Genomic DNA, 19606 nt, shown 5'->3' on the forward strand with positions numbered 1-19606 from the left:
AAGACTCCCAGCAATGACATTGACCATTTCAACGTTGACATTTTTTATGCAGGAAACCACTGTGAGGGGGTAGGTGTCAGACCAGGTGACTGACAACAGTAGAAGACAGACTTTATTTGACTTAGGAATATTCAAAGTGAGTGATTTAAAAAACAGCAAGATAAGATTGATTGTGTCAGAAAACTCATCTTATACATTTACAGGACATGATAAACTAAGAAATAAGAGGTATGACTTTGACCACAGGGGGCACCAAAATCCACACAAACATAAATACCCTCACATGAGCTTTAATAAAACCTTCATTCAGGTTCTTAAGTTTAATGTAAGTAGCTGAAACATACACTTTTTCGATTTTAGCCCACTATCCAGACTATTTCATTTTTCCACTCAAAAAAGTGTTAAGGTTGCACAATTTAAAGCTACTGTGAAGGACAGTTTGTGTCACATTTGGCGTCCCCTGTGGACGACATAGTATCTCTTTCTGGTCTTGTCCTGTATTCGTGGGTAATGTTTTCTGATGTAAAGCCTGTTATCCTGTTGTCTGTAACAGTCAAACATACCACTTTGAATTTCTTCCATGGAGATTGTTTAATGAGCGCAAGTCACTCTGCTATAAATAGATTTTCAGACACCTACCCGGTGACAGCAATTAAAGGCAAAATAAATAAATCTACATTGAAATATTTATACAAATAACTGATTGGTTTGCTATTGTAACTTATAGAATTTAAGTCTGTTTTGTAACCACTCGTAAAATTTCCCACAGTAGCTTTAAGTGTACTTCCATAGTAGCTTTAAGTTCACTCTTTATCACTGTAGGTGATTGTGTGGGTTTATGTATTATATTTATGTAATTTTTTACCACATTTTCAGAGGCTTTAATATATTTTTTCTATTCATTAAGATTTTTCCATAATATGATTTCCATATTCAGCACAGATTACACAACATACCCTCATCAGAATGTCACCTAAGGTCAAAGCTAACATCCCCTGATCAAAGGTTGTGCTTCTGTTTGGATAAGATTCTCCTCTGTCAGCTGTTACTCCTACAAAAACAGTGAATGGAAATCTGATCTGAGACTGGCCTGAGTCCAGCTCATAACAGGTGGAGTTGAATAACAATGTGGGACCTTTTAAATGAACCAATGATTGGGAGAGCCAGCTAATTGTCAAACAAGGTCAGAGTCAGACAGAGGGCTCATTTGACTCACTTTCATGTCAGTTCTAACGATTTGAGCTTCCTTTATTTAAACTCTGTCTTTTTCCTCTCTCTGTCTGTTTCTATTGTTTGGTTTTATAACACACTATAACTTCTTTCCTGTACGTCTTCTTCCTCCAGTTAACTGGGGACCTCATAGGTACATTTGCATGTCTTAGCTCATTAACTACAGATTGCTTGTGACTTATTTCTAAATAATATTTCTGCTTGGTTTCCATTTGTTAAATCATTTAAATACTCTGAAAGTCAACTTGGAGTACATTGCTTCCATCCATCAAAGCTAACTGTTCACCTTTATTTTACTCAAAGTTAATATCCTGCACTAATACAGTTGGGAGTATGGACTTCAAACCACTTGGGGGGTCATTTAAGAACAAGACACTTGTCAGATATGAGCGGTTAGAACAGACAACACTCACCCTTCATTTCGACCCCAGTCGCTGCGAACACAGAGGTGTTTATGGACAGGATCGGGGGAATAGCCTTCGTGACAGCTGCATTCTCCTGTGACACAGACAACAAGGAGGGGGGCACAGTGGCAGATATTTATTTATCCTCTGTAGCTGAATAAATTAGCATTTAAGTGACCCTGGACTGCTCATTCACTAGAGATGTACCAAATAAGCAGTTGCCATGATACCTCATTTTGCAATTCCCTCCAGCGGACAAAAAAAATGGGTATATTTTCAAGGACACTTGCACCATTAGCAGGGCTATTTCCTGGAATATTTCAAGAACTTAACACCATTCATTATCTAAAATTGTTAACCGTCAGATAACAGGATGAATTTGCATGATTTGGATTTTTCTCTAAGAATACTTCAGGCACAAGCTGTGCTGATATATCGAAGGACCTTTTAGATGAGGCTTTAGCATATATTTGTATATACTTCACATCAGAGCTTTGAGACCCACATAGTTCTGTATAAAATAAAAGGAAAGTAGGATACCATGCGCATTCTGCACACACTTTTAGCCTCTGGTATGGGTGATATGGAGCCACAATGTTGGCTACAATGTGACAAAAAATGACTGGGTTTCTGTTTACTCCCAGTGCCACTATCAGTATTTATCATCCTGTCTCAGGTATTTTCTGCCCTTGAGAGTTTTTTTTCACTGTTTGTTTGTGTGCAAGATCTCCTCTCAGTTCTCCACAGTCTGCTGGACAGCTCCTGCTGCAGAACGAGTAGAGACATTCAGACAGCACGGCGGCTTTGTTTTGGTACAGGAGGCTCGTGCAGTCATGCAGCTCAGGTCAGTTTTTACATTTCTGGCTACTGCTGCTGCTGTGTTGTAATGTAACTTATTTGTCAAAGTCCAAAAAAATGTCACTATGCATCTTTTTTTTTTTTTTTACTGTTAACCATGCAGGTAGTGAAGTGTGAAGATGTTTTTCTTTCACCAATGTGGGGCTGCGAGTTCCACTCTTATACATGACAACTTTTTAATGCATGGTGGATCTTTGTTGTGAAAAGTTCTGTCAATTAATAATATTACAAACAAATACACAAACAAACAAATTGATATCAGGATTCAAAACAGCAGCACTTTGGAGTGATTTCCCCCTTTGGTTTAAAACCAATTCGAAAGCAGTTTCATTCCCATTGACTTTATAGCACTTATTTATTCACAGGGCTGCTTCTTATTGAAGTAATTACACCTTTTTATCTTATTTTAATTGGCTTTATGACCATAGACTGTTTAAAACATGGCGAGTCTCTCTGATGTCACCCATTTGGTTTCTGAAGGGACATTTTAAAGAACCAGAATGGAAGTCGCCATACTGGATATGCTGACTCAGACCAACCCTCAATCAACTTAGCAACAGCAAAAAGAGGTGGAGCTGAAGCTACCCTTCTGGCAAACAACTTCAACCCGCCCACATGTCAGTCAGATCAGCCATGCGCATAACGATGCATATTTAGAGTAAGACCCATGACCTTAATTTCAGAGCGCTTCTCACCAGTGTGTACTGTCACACAAAAGTTTATCTTCCCTTAAGAATATTTTAAAATGCTCTGTATGCCTCATTACGTATTTACCTTGATTTAATGTAATTTTACCAAGAATCTGTACAGACAAATTATACAACTTGTGTCATAGCTTTAGTAGCTGCTCTAGACTTGAAAATTGGACCTCAAAAAACAATCGGTGTCTTTTTCCTCTGTACGGACCTCTGCCATAGCTGTTGACCACCCTGATTTCAGAAGTCCCACCCCTTCTTAATTCTCATTGGTTATAAAGAAACATTGAGGAGCGCAAAGATGTTCAACACACAGAACTATTTTCAACTTTGAGCGTTGATAAATCTGGAATTTGAAAAGAAAACAGAAGCGCAACGCAAAAAAACAGCATCAGTTGACTCAGCCCCTTATGCATATCTCTTAGCCTTAATGTATTATTTAAAAAATCCATCTAAATACAGTGAGTGCAAGCATAGACGTGAGCCATTTAAACTAAAAGTGTGTTTTCAACCAGGCTGTAAACATATTTACCCCTGCTTTCAAAATGTGCATTTTAACATGGGTGCTGATGGGGAATACTTGGCTTTTGCAACCAGCCTTCAGTGGACACTTGAGGAACTGCAGTTGTTTGCACCTCCACATTGGCTTCGTTTTCAACATTGAAGAGTACCACTTGTTTATGACTTTTTTATGGCAGTGTCTTTTTATGTCTACAGTTGATAGTGGGGAAAAAAGCATGCTTGTTTGGATCAGGAGGATTACAAATATTTGTGTCTTTTGTGTAGATATTTTTACATTATTCAAGAATATATACATTATGTTTTCCATTTCAGATCACAAACACACATGAATTACCCACTCTCTGAGTTGAGAAGTGGCCTCCCAACTCAAACTACACCAACTGTTCAAAGACTCAAACTTTATTCCACTGGCAGATATACTGTATAATGTAAAAACAATGTGGGTATATGATCCTTAATAACCAGAAATAGCCTAGCCAGTCATCTCTTTCTAATGATGACATATAAAGTACACTTAATCCCATTCAACTGAATCATTAATAATGCAGATAGAAATGGCTTTAACCATTACTGTATCTTTACAGACGATATTCACTCTCATATACTGTAACTGTTGTCTAATATAACCTTAAACAAAGCCCTGGATATGCATTTGCTTTCTTTATGTGGGTATTTCTATCAGTTTCATGGAGACATATTTTTTTACAGTGTCATGTATGGGGCATCAAATATTTATATCAAAGGCTTTTACATGGAGGGCAGCATTTGTGCAATCTTAAGTCATTGATAGCTTCACCATCTTCTCTATTAGTGGCACTCCCAAAATAAATGCTGTCTTTTGACCTACATGGAGGTATAACACTGGAAAAATGTGTAATGGCCACCCAGACAACACCATTCACATTTTATCACCTTGTGTTTAATAATTTACAGGTTGAGTTTAAAGCCATAAAGCTCGCTCATGGAGGGATGCACCACCAGGAGTCAGATACAGAGAGGCAACTCACCATTTTTTTAATAATGTATATATATATTTTTTATATTCTGCTTGTGGCTATGTCAGGGTGCCCTTGCAAACATAAAAATCAAAAACTGTTGAAATTGCTTCACTTTGAAATGTAGACAGAAAGTGATCAAAATTCAAACAGCCATTTCAAATTCAGGATCAATGAAGAGCATAGCCATTGATTTAAAATAAATGCATCCATGCTGAAAACTATTTTCATCATTTGGTAAAATAACTTGTGTTTGCATCCTGTCCAGGATACAGCCAGGATATAAGGCATATACAAATAAAAGTAGTAAATGGAAACCAAGTACATGAATCATTTTCATTCACACCTTTATTGGGCCCTATAAGCAGAAGCAAAATTGTTTTTCTGCACATCCACACAAGTTCAAAAGTAATACTATTTCCTGACTCCAAAGCATGATGGCAATCATTTAGCTTTAATGATCATGGCTTGGGTTAAAGCTCCAGGCTGGAGCTTTGGTCGTGTCACTTTTGATGCCCTCTGTGGACAAAGTGGTGTTTCCTTCTCCTGTCCTCTACAACCAGTCTCTTGTGACATTTAATTTCAATCTGCTAAATCCGACAGTGTAATGTTATATCCGTTTTGAATATTTTATGCAGAAAATGTGGGAAAAAAAGCTTTTTCTTTGGCTCTTCGATTGACACCTACCCCACAACCAGTTTCAGGCATTAGAAATTACAACATTAAAATCTTCAGTGATGTCGTTGATGGTCTTGTTTGCTATTGTATATCATAAAGAGGCATCATGTTTAATTTCAGTTTGTTTTATAAATGTCAAAAAACTCCTTACAGGAGCTTTAAGCCTCATCAGCTAATGTCTGACAGTGAAATAGCCTCGGGAGCATTGGACACTTTGCCAGAATAGACTTCCAGCCACAACTTCCTTTTCTATACTTTGCTGTTGATTATCATCTGACTTCCAACTTGAGAAGTAAGAAGTGAACTGGTGAGGTCTAAGAGTGGATTGCTGGCTGCATTTGCATTCAGATACCTGTTTCAAAACATCACTGTGATCTAAATTGTCACTGCATTGACCGCCAATGGGAACAGGATTGAATTATGATGGATAGAGTTCCTACTTTGCTCTCCAAAGGGTTGTATTCTGTGTACAGTAGATGCTCAGTACACTTATCGACAGTACTAGTCGTTCTACTGATGAAAACCAGAGCGCTCCTGATAACAAAACCCGACCTGTCCCTACAGATTCTACATTTCCACGCCAAGTTAACAGGGTTTTTTAAATGTTCCTTATGTGTCCCACACAAGTGCCAGGGAGAGAGATTTCTGTTGTTATGCTCCAAAACTCTGGAACTCACTATCTTTTGACATCAGAACAACAAGGTCTCTTTGAGTTTTTAAAACTAAAGACCTGTCTTTTTGATATAGCTTTTAATTTCAGGAGTAACTGGTCAGTGGCGGTTCTGGGGAGGGGCCAACAGTGGCCAGTGCCCCTGTAAAACTGAACCTGGAGCCCCCCCTCCACACCAAACAAATATTATACAACAAAAAAAGCTTCGGTAACGCACTGATGTTACAGGCAGAACACATGAGTGTGGCACTTGGTTCCAGTCCCTAAATGAATGAGGAAGAAAATTTGAAGCCAACAGGAAAAAAATTACGTTTTATCTAAATTAATTTGGGGTTAAATTGCGGTGTGATGCCAGTATACATTTAAATTTGTGTGATTCACTTTTGGTTTCTAAAAAATTGGTTTGCAGAGCAGTTTTTGTAGGTTATAAGTGTTCATGATTTACTGTCTTTGTTTTGTTTTGTTTTGTTTATTTACACTTTGGTAGCTGTTAGCTTAATTAGAGAGAAAATGTAGATAAGTGTATATGTCTAGTATATAGGGATGCACAGATTTTTTGCCAGCTTGTTCTCAGCCGGTCCTCGCCCTTCTCAGTCTCTTTTGTCAGGGTTGAATGTGTCCCTCTGACAACCCCCTTGGCCCCAGCCTGGCCACCCCCAGTAAATTGGTCTAGAACCGCCACTGTAACTGGTCTAGATTTTAATTATTGATTTTAAAAATCTACATTTTTAAATTAATTTAATACATTTTTAAAATGTATATGTTTAGTTATTATTGTATTCCTCCTTTTAAATTTTTCTTTTTACTTTTCACTGATCTTAGTTTACTCCATCCTTTTTTTGTTACTTTTTATTGTTTTTACTGTGTATTTTATTTTAATTTAAAGCATTTTAATATCATCATTCTTGCCTAGTCTTTCACTACTTATTGATCTCTGTGACTCTTCTGTCTGTTTGTTCCATATGAAGGACTTCGGCTGCATGCTTGTATGCATGAAAGGTGCTATACAAATAAAGCTAGATTGGATTGGATTATGTTTGCAGTGATATCTACTTGGTTAAAAAGACCATATGACATTAAATAAAGTTAACATACCTTGACTGTGTATGTGACCCAGGAGACCAACAGTGGTTTCTCATGTTAGAGTCCAAAAAGTTAGTTAATTCCTTCACCCTACCTGACCTCCTTCCTCTACAGATTTATTATTCCCTCTTCTCCTGGAGGGCGTCAGCACTTTAACTTAAATACATACTGTTTTTAGGGCATTTGTGAAATGACTGATGTGTCGTTTGTCTTTGGATGACAGTCTGCTTTGTTTTCATGCTGCAAGGCATACAATCATGTATCGTTTTCAAGTCGCACACATACCTCTGTTTCACACTGCTACTCTTTACATACACACTTAACCTAGTTTTATTTAATTTTCCCCGGCTGCCAGAGGCTTCACTTAATAAAATCCATCTTGCACATGTGCAGTCAGGTCACATGTTTAAAGTTAGAAAGGTAGGGGTAATTTAAATAACCTTTTCGTCTGGCTCTTTTTGCCATTTTGGACTGTCAGACGTTGGAATTGGCATTTTCATTAGCAGTCTGTTTGCAGCTAAGCTAACAAAAGAGCCCCAAATTGATTTCTTTTACATATGCAATAGGAATGATTTACATAGCACAGTCTGACTTGCAAGTAAAAATGCCTGACTGCACCTTTGATTAATTGGAGGGGAAAGATGAGAGCAGGCTGCATTCAGGAACATCAATGATAACACAGTGCCTGCTGCCATGAACTGTCATGCTCGGTTTGTGCTTGGGTCAATATAAATATTTAATGGGATAGTTGTTTTTTTGGATTCACACACAAGAAATAAAAAGCCAATCTATACCTATATCACCAGTGTTTTTCAGTAGAATCAGGTGCCAGGAGATCCTTTTTAGAGCCAAGTGACCGTGACTAGGGTGATCACTACACGTTCATGCAGTTGTGTAAAACATTCAATTGCAATAACATCAGCTTGTATTTGAACCTTGAAATGGTTTTAGATTTCAACATGAAAAATATTCCGTAATATACATCATTATAATAAAATCATAGATCAGATTTTTTTAATTGTACTTGAGGAACAATCATTACCATTTCTTCGAAGCAGATCATGTGAATATTGTGTTATTACATAATAATTACCATACCTAACCATGACAGATTCATTTTTAAAAATGTCATATTTTTGGGCTTTTACACCTTTTACACCTTTTTTTTTTTTTTTTAGAAAGGAGAGTTAAGTGGATGGAGCTGGACACTGGGAGAGGGAGTGACACCTGGGAATCAAACCAGGGCTGCCCGCTATGTGGGTGCACAATGTAACCATTAGGCTAAATCTGTGCCCATCTGAGACCGATTCTTAATCTTTTTGATTAAAAGTTACTTTAACTGTAATCAGCTTAACTTAAAAACCTTTTCAGCTAACATTAAGTCATTTTGGATTTGCGTATTTCCATGCCAAAGCCTAATGTCAAAGACAAAGTGGATGATTTCTGTCAACATATCCAAGGAAAACCATATTTCAAGCTTACATAATGTAAATAAAACTGATATAAGCTGCACTCATCCGTCCACTCATAATCTAAACCACTTACCCATTTGGGGTCAAGGACTAGAGCCAATCCCAGCTGTCATTGGGTGAGAGGTAGGGTACGCCCTGACAAGGTCACCAGTCTATCGCAGGACTGACCTCCAACATCCAGACACACTCTAACTCACACTCACAACTACGGGCAATTTAGAGTCAGCTATTGAACTAATCAGCTAGTCTTGGTCTGATTGGAAATCCCATTGCCTGCCGCAGGTTGTCATCAACATTCAATGTCAATATCAAAAATCAATGCAGTGTTAGAAAGATAACTGTTATCACCTTGGGAGGAGGCACATCACCAAGATCCTCCTGATCTTGATTTGATTAGTTCTAGTCAAACGGGGGAAATTATTAAGGCTTGAAAAATCATTATTTAGAATATCTTGGCATAGCAATAACTCTTCAGAAACAGGAAGTAGTCTGGGACAGAACATGTTTGGTATCCAATTGGTGCTATGGATGGGCTCAGACCAAAATTTCTCAACAGTAGAATTAGCAACAAGTCTTGTGTTGTACTAACGGCTGGTGGGCGAGTTAATTGGTTCTGGCATTCAGCGAAAGTACTCAATATAAAAATGAATGTACCAAGGCATGAGTTAGTATCCAACGGTAACCTTTGTAGTTGTTGTGTAAGCTTTTAGAGACTAAGGCGGTCATTGATTAAGAACTTTGTGTGCAGCATCCGTCTTTGTTGTATGTGGAAAATGCCTAAAGGCCTCTCATCTCCACAATGTGTGTGTGTGTGTGTGGTTTCTTTTTGGAAAGGTTGAATCTCAAAAATGTGGAGAATAGCAATTAGTCTGAACAGAAAGGGAGCAAAATGAATCTGTTGAAAATATAAATAAATAAGAGTTGAAAATCCGTCTAGTTCCCAGGCTTCATCTAGAAGGAAGTAGTGTCCACATAATGTAATTAAAAACACAAAGACTGGAAAATGTCGTCAATGGAATAAAAGAGTAATCACGCCCGGATTTTGTGTGGAGAATTGATTTAGATAAATAGCTTACACATAGGGACACAATATTGTCAACCATATGTGTGTAGCCCGGAGGCTGCAGAGGGAGACGTTCACCAAGTCTGCACAAGCGCCCGAGGCAAAAGTCTGCCTTTGATCTGAGACGCACCTTGCAAGTAATCAGTGGAATGCATCTACTTGGTCTATGCAAATGTGTTTAAGGGAGGATTAGGCAATTAACGGGAAGAGATATGTCTGGTTGATTGCAGATTCACCTTTAGACAACTTTTAACAAACTGTTTTGTGAGGCAGTTTTAAGACTTTGTTAAGGTAACATGTAGGCGTCATGAAAGGGATATTAAACAGATTCTTAAAGGAGTTCAGTGACAGCAAACAAAAGGTGAGTGTGTGGGAAAAGAGTGTTCAGGGGAGGAGAAGTTGTGCGCAAATAGATAATAAAGAAGGAGCTTTCTTTAAGAGGATAAAGGCAGCAGTAAAAGCACGACACGAGGATGGGGAACAAGAGAGTTTGGGCAGTGATTATGTCATTAAACCCAAACTCCACAGAGCTGCTAATGCACTTTGGAGACAGCACTACTTTTACATTTACAGCATGCTTTTGGCACAATGTTCTTTGGATTCAGGAAACACAAGTCATATTATTCCATCCATCTGCTATGTTATGAGTTTGGACTGGTTGCTAATGTGGTGGCTCATTTTCTGTTTTATTCAGCAGACGTTATATTTGCTTTTATCTGTGCTTCCCAGCATCCTATTTATACATCATCTTTAGAGATTATTAAACGACTCCAAAGGCATTAATCATGCATACTTTAACTTCCTATTTTTGGATCCCGTTTCCTTATTGATAAAACTTTAATTGCGGCTTCAAAACAGGCTGTTTTCTTCTAATTTTAGACAAATCTCACTAATGAATGCTGCTGTGTGAGCTATTCTTATCACCTCATGCTGATTTACTAATCTGATGTTTGTTTAAAGCTGGATGTTGTTATCGGGGCAATGGGAGTCAATCAGAGTTCAGAGTGCTTAGAATATGTGGTTTTATATTGTCAAACTTAATGGTTGTGGTGACAGTAACACTAACTACACAGGCAACGACAGGGAAATCAAGCTGAAGTACTGACAGTAGGGGATGAGGTAGGGAGTGTATTGTGACAGGAGATGTTGCCTATGACCAGCCCATTAGGAGGCAACTTAGCACTGAAGACACAGACATTTTATGCAATAAATTGAGCTGATATTTAATCCTTTTCACACATGCACTGCTGAAGATTTCTAGAGAATGTCCATGTAAAAAGCATGGTACAGAAGCCACAGAGTAATGCTAAATTGACAGCAGTTTTTGCTTTGATATCAATGTTACGTGCTAAGGAACATATGTGCAGACATCTTCACTGTTCTGGTGTTTGACAATAATTCTCCCTCTTTAACCTTGGATGTTTTAATGTATCCCTCAAGAGTTGCTCTTCAAGGTTTGAACTGATTGGATGTTGCTAGCGGCCAATCCCACCAGATCTGTGTCCGGTCCGTCTCCGATCTGTCATGTCACCGGATCTGATAGGTTTCTATTCTAGTCAATGTGTTAACTCCCACTGGATCCGCTCCCTTGCGTTCTAGCTGTGTTTCTGAACCGGCACACCGGAGCCCTCCGTATGAGATATGCAAGACTTCTATTTTTGCCCAGTAATGGAGCACGACGCATCAATGTGCACAGAGCAGATGGAGCGGGACAGGAAGTCGGGCACCAAAACACAATTAAAATATCCGGTAAATTTTCCAAATAAAACACTGTGTTATCACCAGATCGTATTTCATTTAACTACAACAACAACTCAAAACATCATGATGAGCGGAGCCAGGCCTGGAGTCAACAGGTCAGAGGTTTTTAGAGGACGATAGGACGACATGGATGAGGAGAGAAGGAGGATATTTATTATTGCAGTCATTACCACAGGAAAACTCGGTCACATGACTCCAGCTGTCCTGCTCCGTGCTGTGTTCCGTAAAAACACAACTGATGGATGTTGACGGAGAGAGCATGCAGCCAGACCGCAGCAGATCAGACACGGACCAGACACGGGTCTGGTGTAAGTCCTGTGTAAGTGTCATTAGCCCACCCACTCTCTTGGGATATGTACACATCTGTACCTCCAGCCTATATAGGAAGAACTGTCCTGTATTTATTTCTTCAAACAAGCTCTAGAGGAGGGGCATTGTATGGTGATGGAATCAATAAAATAAAAGATAAGTAAATAAACAAAGTAGCTGCTTTACCTTGTCCTGCTGTTTCTTTATGAATTTGAGCAATAGGTTCAAGTCTTGTGCATGAGGACCATTCTAATCCACTCCCTCTCATAGTCATCACTATTCAAATCCTGCTGCTTTCCCCGTTTGCTTGCCTCACTTCTCTCGTTAAAAAAGGTACAAAGATTTACCGCTGTTCATTCTGAATGCCTCAGCAAAGCACCACAACTTATCTTAGAGCCTTTCTCTTTTAACTTACCATGACTTAAAATTGGGCTTTATCAACATCAGCTGACTGGTTTGTATGTCACTTACGTTTTTAGAGTTTGATATCTGTAACGCTGGCTTTGCTTTGTTTTTCCTACCATTACATTTCTATCTTTGCAGACTGATAATGAGACTCTAACAAGCCCTGCTTGTAGATGTCTGTGAGTCAGAGTCAGTGATTAACTGCAGTGTTCAACTGCAATGTTTCACAAAATTGACTCATTTGTTATAATCACTCACATATTTAAGTCGGCCTACATTCTTCAGCGGCGACATTTTATTCAGCGCTCTTTCCTTTTTTGTTTAACTTTTTCTTCAACTCAGATTTGAAGAAGAAAATAATGCCCAATGACTAATTTATGTTTAACTGTAGGATTTCATTACTTTTTATATGTTGCCCCCTTGCTTCATGATGAAATTGAGCAGCTTTGAAGTTGCATGTCATATTTTTTTGGGCATACACTGAGCCGTGTGAGGACAGGATGCAGCATTCAGCAACAGCATCTTTCTATTTCCAGCCGAATCTCTTTGGGGACCAAAGAAGAAAAACTTCAGTTTGATGACTGTGGAGCAGAAGGATCTTCAGATTTCCTGGATGCTGAGATCAATAAGGCACCATACCTAGTAAATACCTCTGAAAGATTCTCATTAAATGTATGTATTATTTGTATATTATTGACATACATGTTTATTTAAAAAAAAACGTTTTAAAAAAGTGTACAAAACGTTCTAAGGGCCTGTGTCCACTAACAGCTTTCTTGCTGGCAGCACCCACAACCTCAGTTTCAGAGCACTTCTCACCTGAGCTTACTATGGCACTTAATCTTGCTTTATTTGTGACCTTTAGGCCTGTTTTAATATGCTCTGTATGCTTCGTACTTGCTTTTATTTTATGTAATTTTCCAAAGAAAAAGAAAAACAATTGATTAAAATGGTGTCATAGCATTAGCAGCAGCTCTAGACTTGGTTGTTGTATCCTAATAAAATTAGTGTGGTTAGCTTCTCCCCCTCTGACCACTTTTAACGTAAAAGTTAATATCAGAAGTCCCGCCCATCGTTGATTTTCATTGGTAGGTGATGGAAAATTGACATTTGCAAGTGCAGCAGTGTCCCATAAGTTTAAATATTCTCAACTAAACACAATAATAGTGTCACAATAAAAAACATTTAATGACAGGGGCATTTTTTGGACTGAGGTAGCTGAACACTTAAGGCACAGAAATACATTGGTTATGGATATAAAATAGAAGCTGACAGTGTACACACACACACACACACACACACACACACACACACACACACACACACACACACACACACACACACACACACACACACACACACACACACACACACACACACACACACACACACATACATACAAAAAATGCTGCTTGTGGACACATGCCCTTATCATAGTGACATCCCATATCAATGTGAATAATTGTACTGGCTTGTATGGTATGCACCATATGTGATATAGATCTGAAAAGGGAATAATTAGATTTTTTTAATTAAAGCAGTTATTCATTTTAAATGAATCCATGTATGCAGCCTTCAATTCAGAAGTTTAATTACACAAATAACTGTTTTTTCTGTAAAAACTGAGCAGCCTTATTTATTACTCTGAAACTAATGCACTAAAGTAATCAAAAGCTAGGTGAACCGCTTCAGGCAGGTGGGTGTGAATCAGAATATGGATAAAACAAAGCAGCTGGAGCTCAAAGGAAGGGATTGCTTTCCAACATGAGACCAGCCTAGAAAGGCTACTGACCCAACGCTGCCTACTCAGTTAAGAATTTCAGCCTCAGAGTTATCCTATTTTTAATCCTATTTGCAAAAACGTAGGTGGATATTACCAGGAAGCCGGGTAGCCACTTCCTCCACTTGTTTTTGTAACCTTGCTGTAGCCTCACTGAGAGTTTCAAGGTGGTTCAAGGCAAGATCAAATCCAGTACTTTTTAATCTTTAATCAATATCCATAAGGGGATCCTTTTTTTTTAGGGTTGAGTCTGTATTTTGTTGCATTTTCTTTAGCTAAACCCCTAGCCAGGGTGTAGGATGGGTTAAGTTGGGCTGTTGAAAAAGCACTGTCAAAAAACATGTTATTTTTTAAGTGACTGTGTAAGGGTTCATCCCTGTTTTTCCCAGGGTCCCTTGTTCCCAAGATAAGGTGTATACCATAATGTACCTCCTGGGAAATTTGTTCAGGTTCTGTAGCTCCATGGAAGATAAAAATCCCTGTCACACACTGCATGGTCAAAGAAAAACAGCCACATTCCAACAACATATTGCTTCCACATGTTTGCACATACACATTCACACCTTTTGACAATAGCAATATATTGCAAAGCCCCCACGGCCAACACCCCATATTTCATCACAACCCCCTCAGCCAGCATCCCACGTTACCTGTTAGTGTTGAGAATTTTAATGGACATAGGCAGAAAGAATGTTTTATGGTGTTTCTGCCTACTCGGGGGGACCCTGAATCTTCTACTAGAAGATGGAGAATGTTGGATCAGACAGTATTTTCTCTTTCAGCTTGATAGTAGAACAGCCACAGATTGTTTGGAGGAGTTCTCAGTGTATTTTTTAACCCACATATTTTTTTTTACCCGTCAAAAACAAACTATGTGGATTTTTTAACGCTACAGACAAGTCTCAATATGAGGATTGTTTTGCTGTATCTTCTGATACTTTCTAAGAAGGAGCGTGGTAAGATAGTAACATGCACTTTTGTTCAACTCAAAAAGACCTTCAGTCCTTTAAAACAAACTCACTGTTGAAGACAATAGCAAATACATTCAATGTGGGTCCTCCAGGTCAGTGTATTGTCAATACAAACCCTAGCGTACTCATAGAATGAGTTGTGTTCTCTCCCCACTGCTCTTCTCCCTCTACACCAATGACTGCACCTCAGGAGACCCCTCGGTGAAACTCCTGAAGTTTGCAGACGACACCACCGTCATCGGTCTCATCCAGGACGGAGACGAGTCTGCTTACAGACAGGAGGTGGAACAGCTGGCCCTCTGGTGTAGTCAGAACCATCTGGAGCTGAACCCGCTCAAGACGGTAGAGATGACAGTGGACTTCAGGAGAAGCCCCCCCCCACTCCCCCCCCTCACCATCCTGAACAGCACTGTGTCTACTGTGGACTCTTTCAGGTTCCTGGGATCCACTATTTCCCGGGACCTGAGGTGGACCTCCCACATAGACACAATCAGAAAAAAGGCCCAGCAGAGGATGTACTTCCTGCGTCAGCTCAGGAAGTTCAACCTGCCTCAGGAGCTGCTGATCATGTTCTACACCTCCATCATCCAGTCTGTTCTGTGTACCTCCATCACTGTCTGGTTTGGCTCTGCAACCAAACTAGACAAACACAGACTGCAGCGGACTATAAGGACTGCAGAGAAAATCATCGGTGTCGACCTGCCCCCCATCCAGGACTTGTACCGGTCCCGGGCCAGGAAACGGGCAGGGAGCATTACCGCTGACCCCTCACACCCTGGACACAAATTCTTCAAACTCCTCCCCTCCGGCAGGCGCTACAGATCACTGTGCGCCAAAACAACCCGCCATAAGAACAGCTTCTTCCCCCAGGCTGTCACTCTGATGAACACTAAACCATAACAGTGTCATACCTGTCAGATAAATACTCTCTGTAAATATACATGTAGATACACAATGCAACAATTCTCAAGCAGAATTCCATATTTCTATTTTTTGTATTATTTAACTTCTATTTTATAATGTAAAACTACCTCTGCAACTCACCACTGCACTTTATCATATTATTTTAGCCTGTACATATTAGTCAAGCTATTTGTTGTTTCTTTGTATTTATAGCTAAGGTTATTGTTATTATATTTTCATTTTATTTTTTATTGTAGTTCTTATTCTTATTCCTATTCTTATGCCTTGTACAAAGAGAGCACAGTTTACCAAAGTCAAATTCCTTGTGTGTTCAAGCATACTTGGCGAATAAAGCTGATTCTGATTCTGATTCTGAGAAGTAGACTCCGGCTAATGGAATGATTATGAATAGCTGGAAGTCAAAGATCGCCCACTGTCCATACAGCATCTACTTAGTCTGTTTCACATTCAGTGTGCAATGTTTAGTGTCTGAACACTACAAGGTCTCTCTTTTTTTAATATAGAAAACTAATGAACTGCTATCCCTAAGCATTAAGCCAAGGATGGCTGTGTCATTTAGAAATAAGTGATTTAGTCCTCAGGGTGGGTTTGGTGTACTCATTTATATACAGTCTGTAGTGGACAGGGGAGCTGATGCAACCCTGAGGGAGACAACTGTTGATTAATCTGGGCTTTGAGAGGGGGATTGTTGACCTTAAACAAAGAGGCCAATTAAACAGACAGGAAGCATACAAATTGAATAAAACTGTTAAGGATGTCAAGCTAGGCATATATTCTCAGTGCATTTTGAATGTTGTAATATCAATATTGAAACCATTATTACATGCATGTGTTGTACTTGATACCGAACTCTGTAACAATGGTAATTCATTCTAAACAACAAAAACAACTCTTGGATCAACCTGATCGCACACATGATATCAGTTGAACTAGCGGAAGCTAGATTTCCCCTCTGCCTGTTAAAACGGTGACAAAAATGTTAGCTAACTCCTCAGGTTGATCTTCAGCAGCCCAAGGAGCTACTGTACCCCAACTAGAAAGAAAAAAAGAAAGCAGAGGAAGTTCCTCTCCTGCAACCAGGCAACGGCAGCCGAGCTGTAGTGATAATAGCAACTCTGTTATAAGTTGTGACATTTGCCTTATTTAGGTTTAAATGTGTGTGACTGCAAAGCTCAAAGAAAGAGAGCTAAAAGAAGGACAGAAATGTCGACATAAATATTCCTGGAGAAATCCTGTTTAGGTTTCATCATGTTACCTTCAATGGAAATGTTGCCATGAGTTGCTTCTGTTTGGTTTGTGTTTCTTTGTATTGTAGTCAATCTTTGATTTTCTGTTTTATTTTGTAGATTTACCTTGTGTTTCATGTCTTGTTTCCTCCCTGTCTGTATTCTGTATTAGTTTTGAGTTACCTTTATGTCTTCTTTGTGATCATCAGTGATCCGTGTCTTGTGATGTATCCCTTGTGTGTGTGTGTGTGTTTTCTCTTGTGTTTCTAAGTCAAGTCTATTGTGTTTCCTATTTTACATTGTAGTTCTTGATCCCTGTGTGTCCAGTTTAGTTTTACTTCCTGCTCTTCCCTCCACTTTGATTACCCTCATTAATTTCACCTGTGGTCTGTGTCAACACCTGTTGCTCGTTATCTTGTGTGTATTAAGTCTGTGTGTTTCCTCCCTTGTGTTGTCGGATCATTGAGTCTTTCTCCTGAGCCGTTCCTTGTGTCTTCCCAGTGTTATTCCTTGTGCCCCCTGTGGTGTTTTTTTTTGTTAATGGACATTTTTAAGTGAGCTTTGTCTCAACTTTTGCCTTTTTGTTCTTGTGTTTAATAAATCTTTAACATATAAGCATGCCAGGGTTTTTTCTTTATTTACCCAGGATTGAAATGTTCAATTTAATGCCAAGTTGGAAGCTGAGAAAAATCAGTTGCAACAGAAGCATTACTAATGTTGAATAGGAGGGACTATTATTAAGCTATATCAATAATTTCAAAATCAGTAAAATCATATTCAAATCAATATGCTTAGTGTCAGGGTCTGTCTCACCCTGCTGGAAGTCCAACTGCAACCACTCACTATACATTATCCTTTACATATTACAAAGTTTGGGCCAATGGTTTCAAAGAGGATCATCAGTTAGCTTTGAGCTGTATAGGCGGTTTATGCCAACATCTTGACTTCAGGTGCCTTTTTACTGAATCCAAGGTAAAGCCATTACTAAATTAAGAATGTAAAGAGGATTCAATGCTTAGTGTCAGGGTCTGTCTCACCCTGCTGGAAGTCCAACTGCAACCACTCACTATACATTATCCTTTACATATTACAAAGTTTGGGCCAATGGTTTCAAAGAAGATCATCAGTTAGCTTTGAGCTATATAGGCGGTTTATGCCAACATCTTGACTTCAGGTGCCTTTTTACTGAATCCAAGGTAAAGCCATTACTAAATTAAGAATGTAAAGAGGATTCAATGCACGGGTATTAAAGACCCTGGGTACATAGATATGCTCCCTTCTATCCGGCTTAATTGGAGGCTCAATCAGGTATGTATTTTATTAGTGCCTGCTGGTGTACGATTAGTTATGGTAGAGTCGCTTTGTTTAAAATTAGACCCACCTACTGTGCAGTCCATTTGTCTTTGGAAAATGTGTGGGAACTGCTGCAGCTGTATGGAGCAGTGGCGGCTGGAAATCTGGAAATGTGACTATTTTTGGAAATTTAGAGCTTACAGCACAACCTTGAAACATACAAAAATGCAAACACTGGACAAACAGTTAAGAAAGTGAGGTGTTTTTTTTTTTATCTTTGCAAATAATCTCTTTCAAGCATCCTCTTATCTGCAAATTACAGATCGCAATCTGTAGGTGCTGAACCAAATTTTGGCATTGGAAGTTTTCCAGTTTCTGTTTGTAGTTCAAGTAGTATCATCCTCTTGGTTGCCCAACCACAATTTGGCTTTGACCAAGGTCTTCAGATACCTCCAACAAGTGCAGCTAACAATTCATTCTTAAATGCTAAGTCAAAGCTCCAGTTGTATTCTTGCATCCAAAGTTGCAAGTCAGATAGTTGACAAAAGCAATGCACAGAAGACATTATTCACAGGAAGTCCTTTAACGCTAATCACTGGCTGCACAGGAAGTCCCTAAAAGTTGCTCGAAGGTCCCAAAGTATGAGTCTTCATCGGGCAATAGCTGATGGGTTCCAAGAATGAACAGCCTGAGATACAAACTGCCAAAAGTAGAGCAGAATCAGTGATGCCTAAAGTTATAACCGAGTTAATGAAACATGTTGTGAACCTAATGATAAGCTCAATCATGTGTGATTGGAAATGGCCATTTGATGGCAACAATTAGAACTGTGCTGACCCATTTCCTTCCCTGTTGAAATTCAGCAAGGTTTCTAAACAGCACACAACCTGAAACTACACACAGGGATACCACTATCCTCTTTAAACTCCCACAATGGATCCCTGATTGAATTTGTCACCATTATGTCACCTTTGAGTCCCCATTCTCCCCCTCTTTTCTTTGCACTCTTTGCATCCTTCTATTCTAAAACAGGAGCAAAAAAAAACTGCAGAGCAGTTCAAGTGGCAATCACTTGAGACCACAAATCATTTCTCTTCACTCCCTCACCTGTATCAACAACCTCATGTTGCAAAAATGATGTGTTTCATCATAATGATTTCTAGTATCTGGCTTTAGCCGCGTGGATGATTTTCACATTTCAAGGTTCATGGTGTGAGGACAGAAAGGAATTATTGTTGTCCTGATGCAAACTCACGCTTGTTATAAA

General features: G+C 39.0%; 1 protein-coding gene across 1 annotated transcript in view; it reads right to left on the reverse strand.

The window, feature by feature from the left end:
• Positions 1 to 19606, reverse strand: part of LOC117830879 (astrotactin-2-like) — a 484162-nt gene that overhangs the window by 154980 nt on the left and 309576 nt on the right. The window contains exon 9 of the mRNA XM_034709203.1: positions 1644 to 1728. Within this exon, the coding sequence (XP_034565094.1) occupies positions 1644 to 1728 (85 nt within the window). The remainder of the gene's footprint in view (positions 1 to 1643; positions 1729 to 19606) is intronic.

The sequence above is a fragment of the Notolabrus celidotus genome, chromosome 19 (assembly GCF_009762535.1).
Source record: "Notolabrus celidotus isolate fNotCel1 chromosome 19, fNotCel1.pri, whole genome shotgun sequence".
Classification (NCBI taxonomy): domain Eukaryota; kingdom Metazoa; phylum Chordata; class Actinopteri; order Labriformes; family Labridae; genus Notolabrus; species Notolabrus celidotus.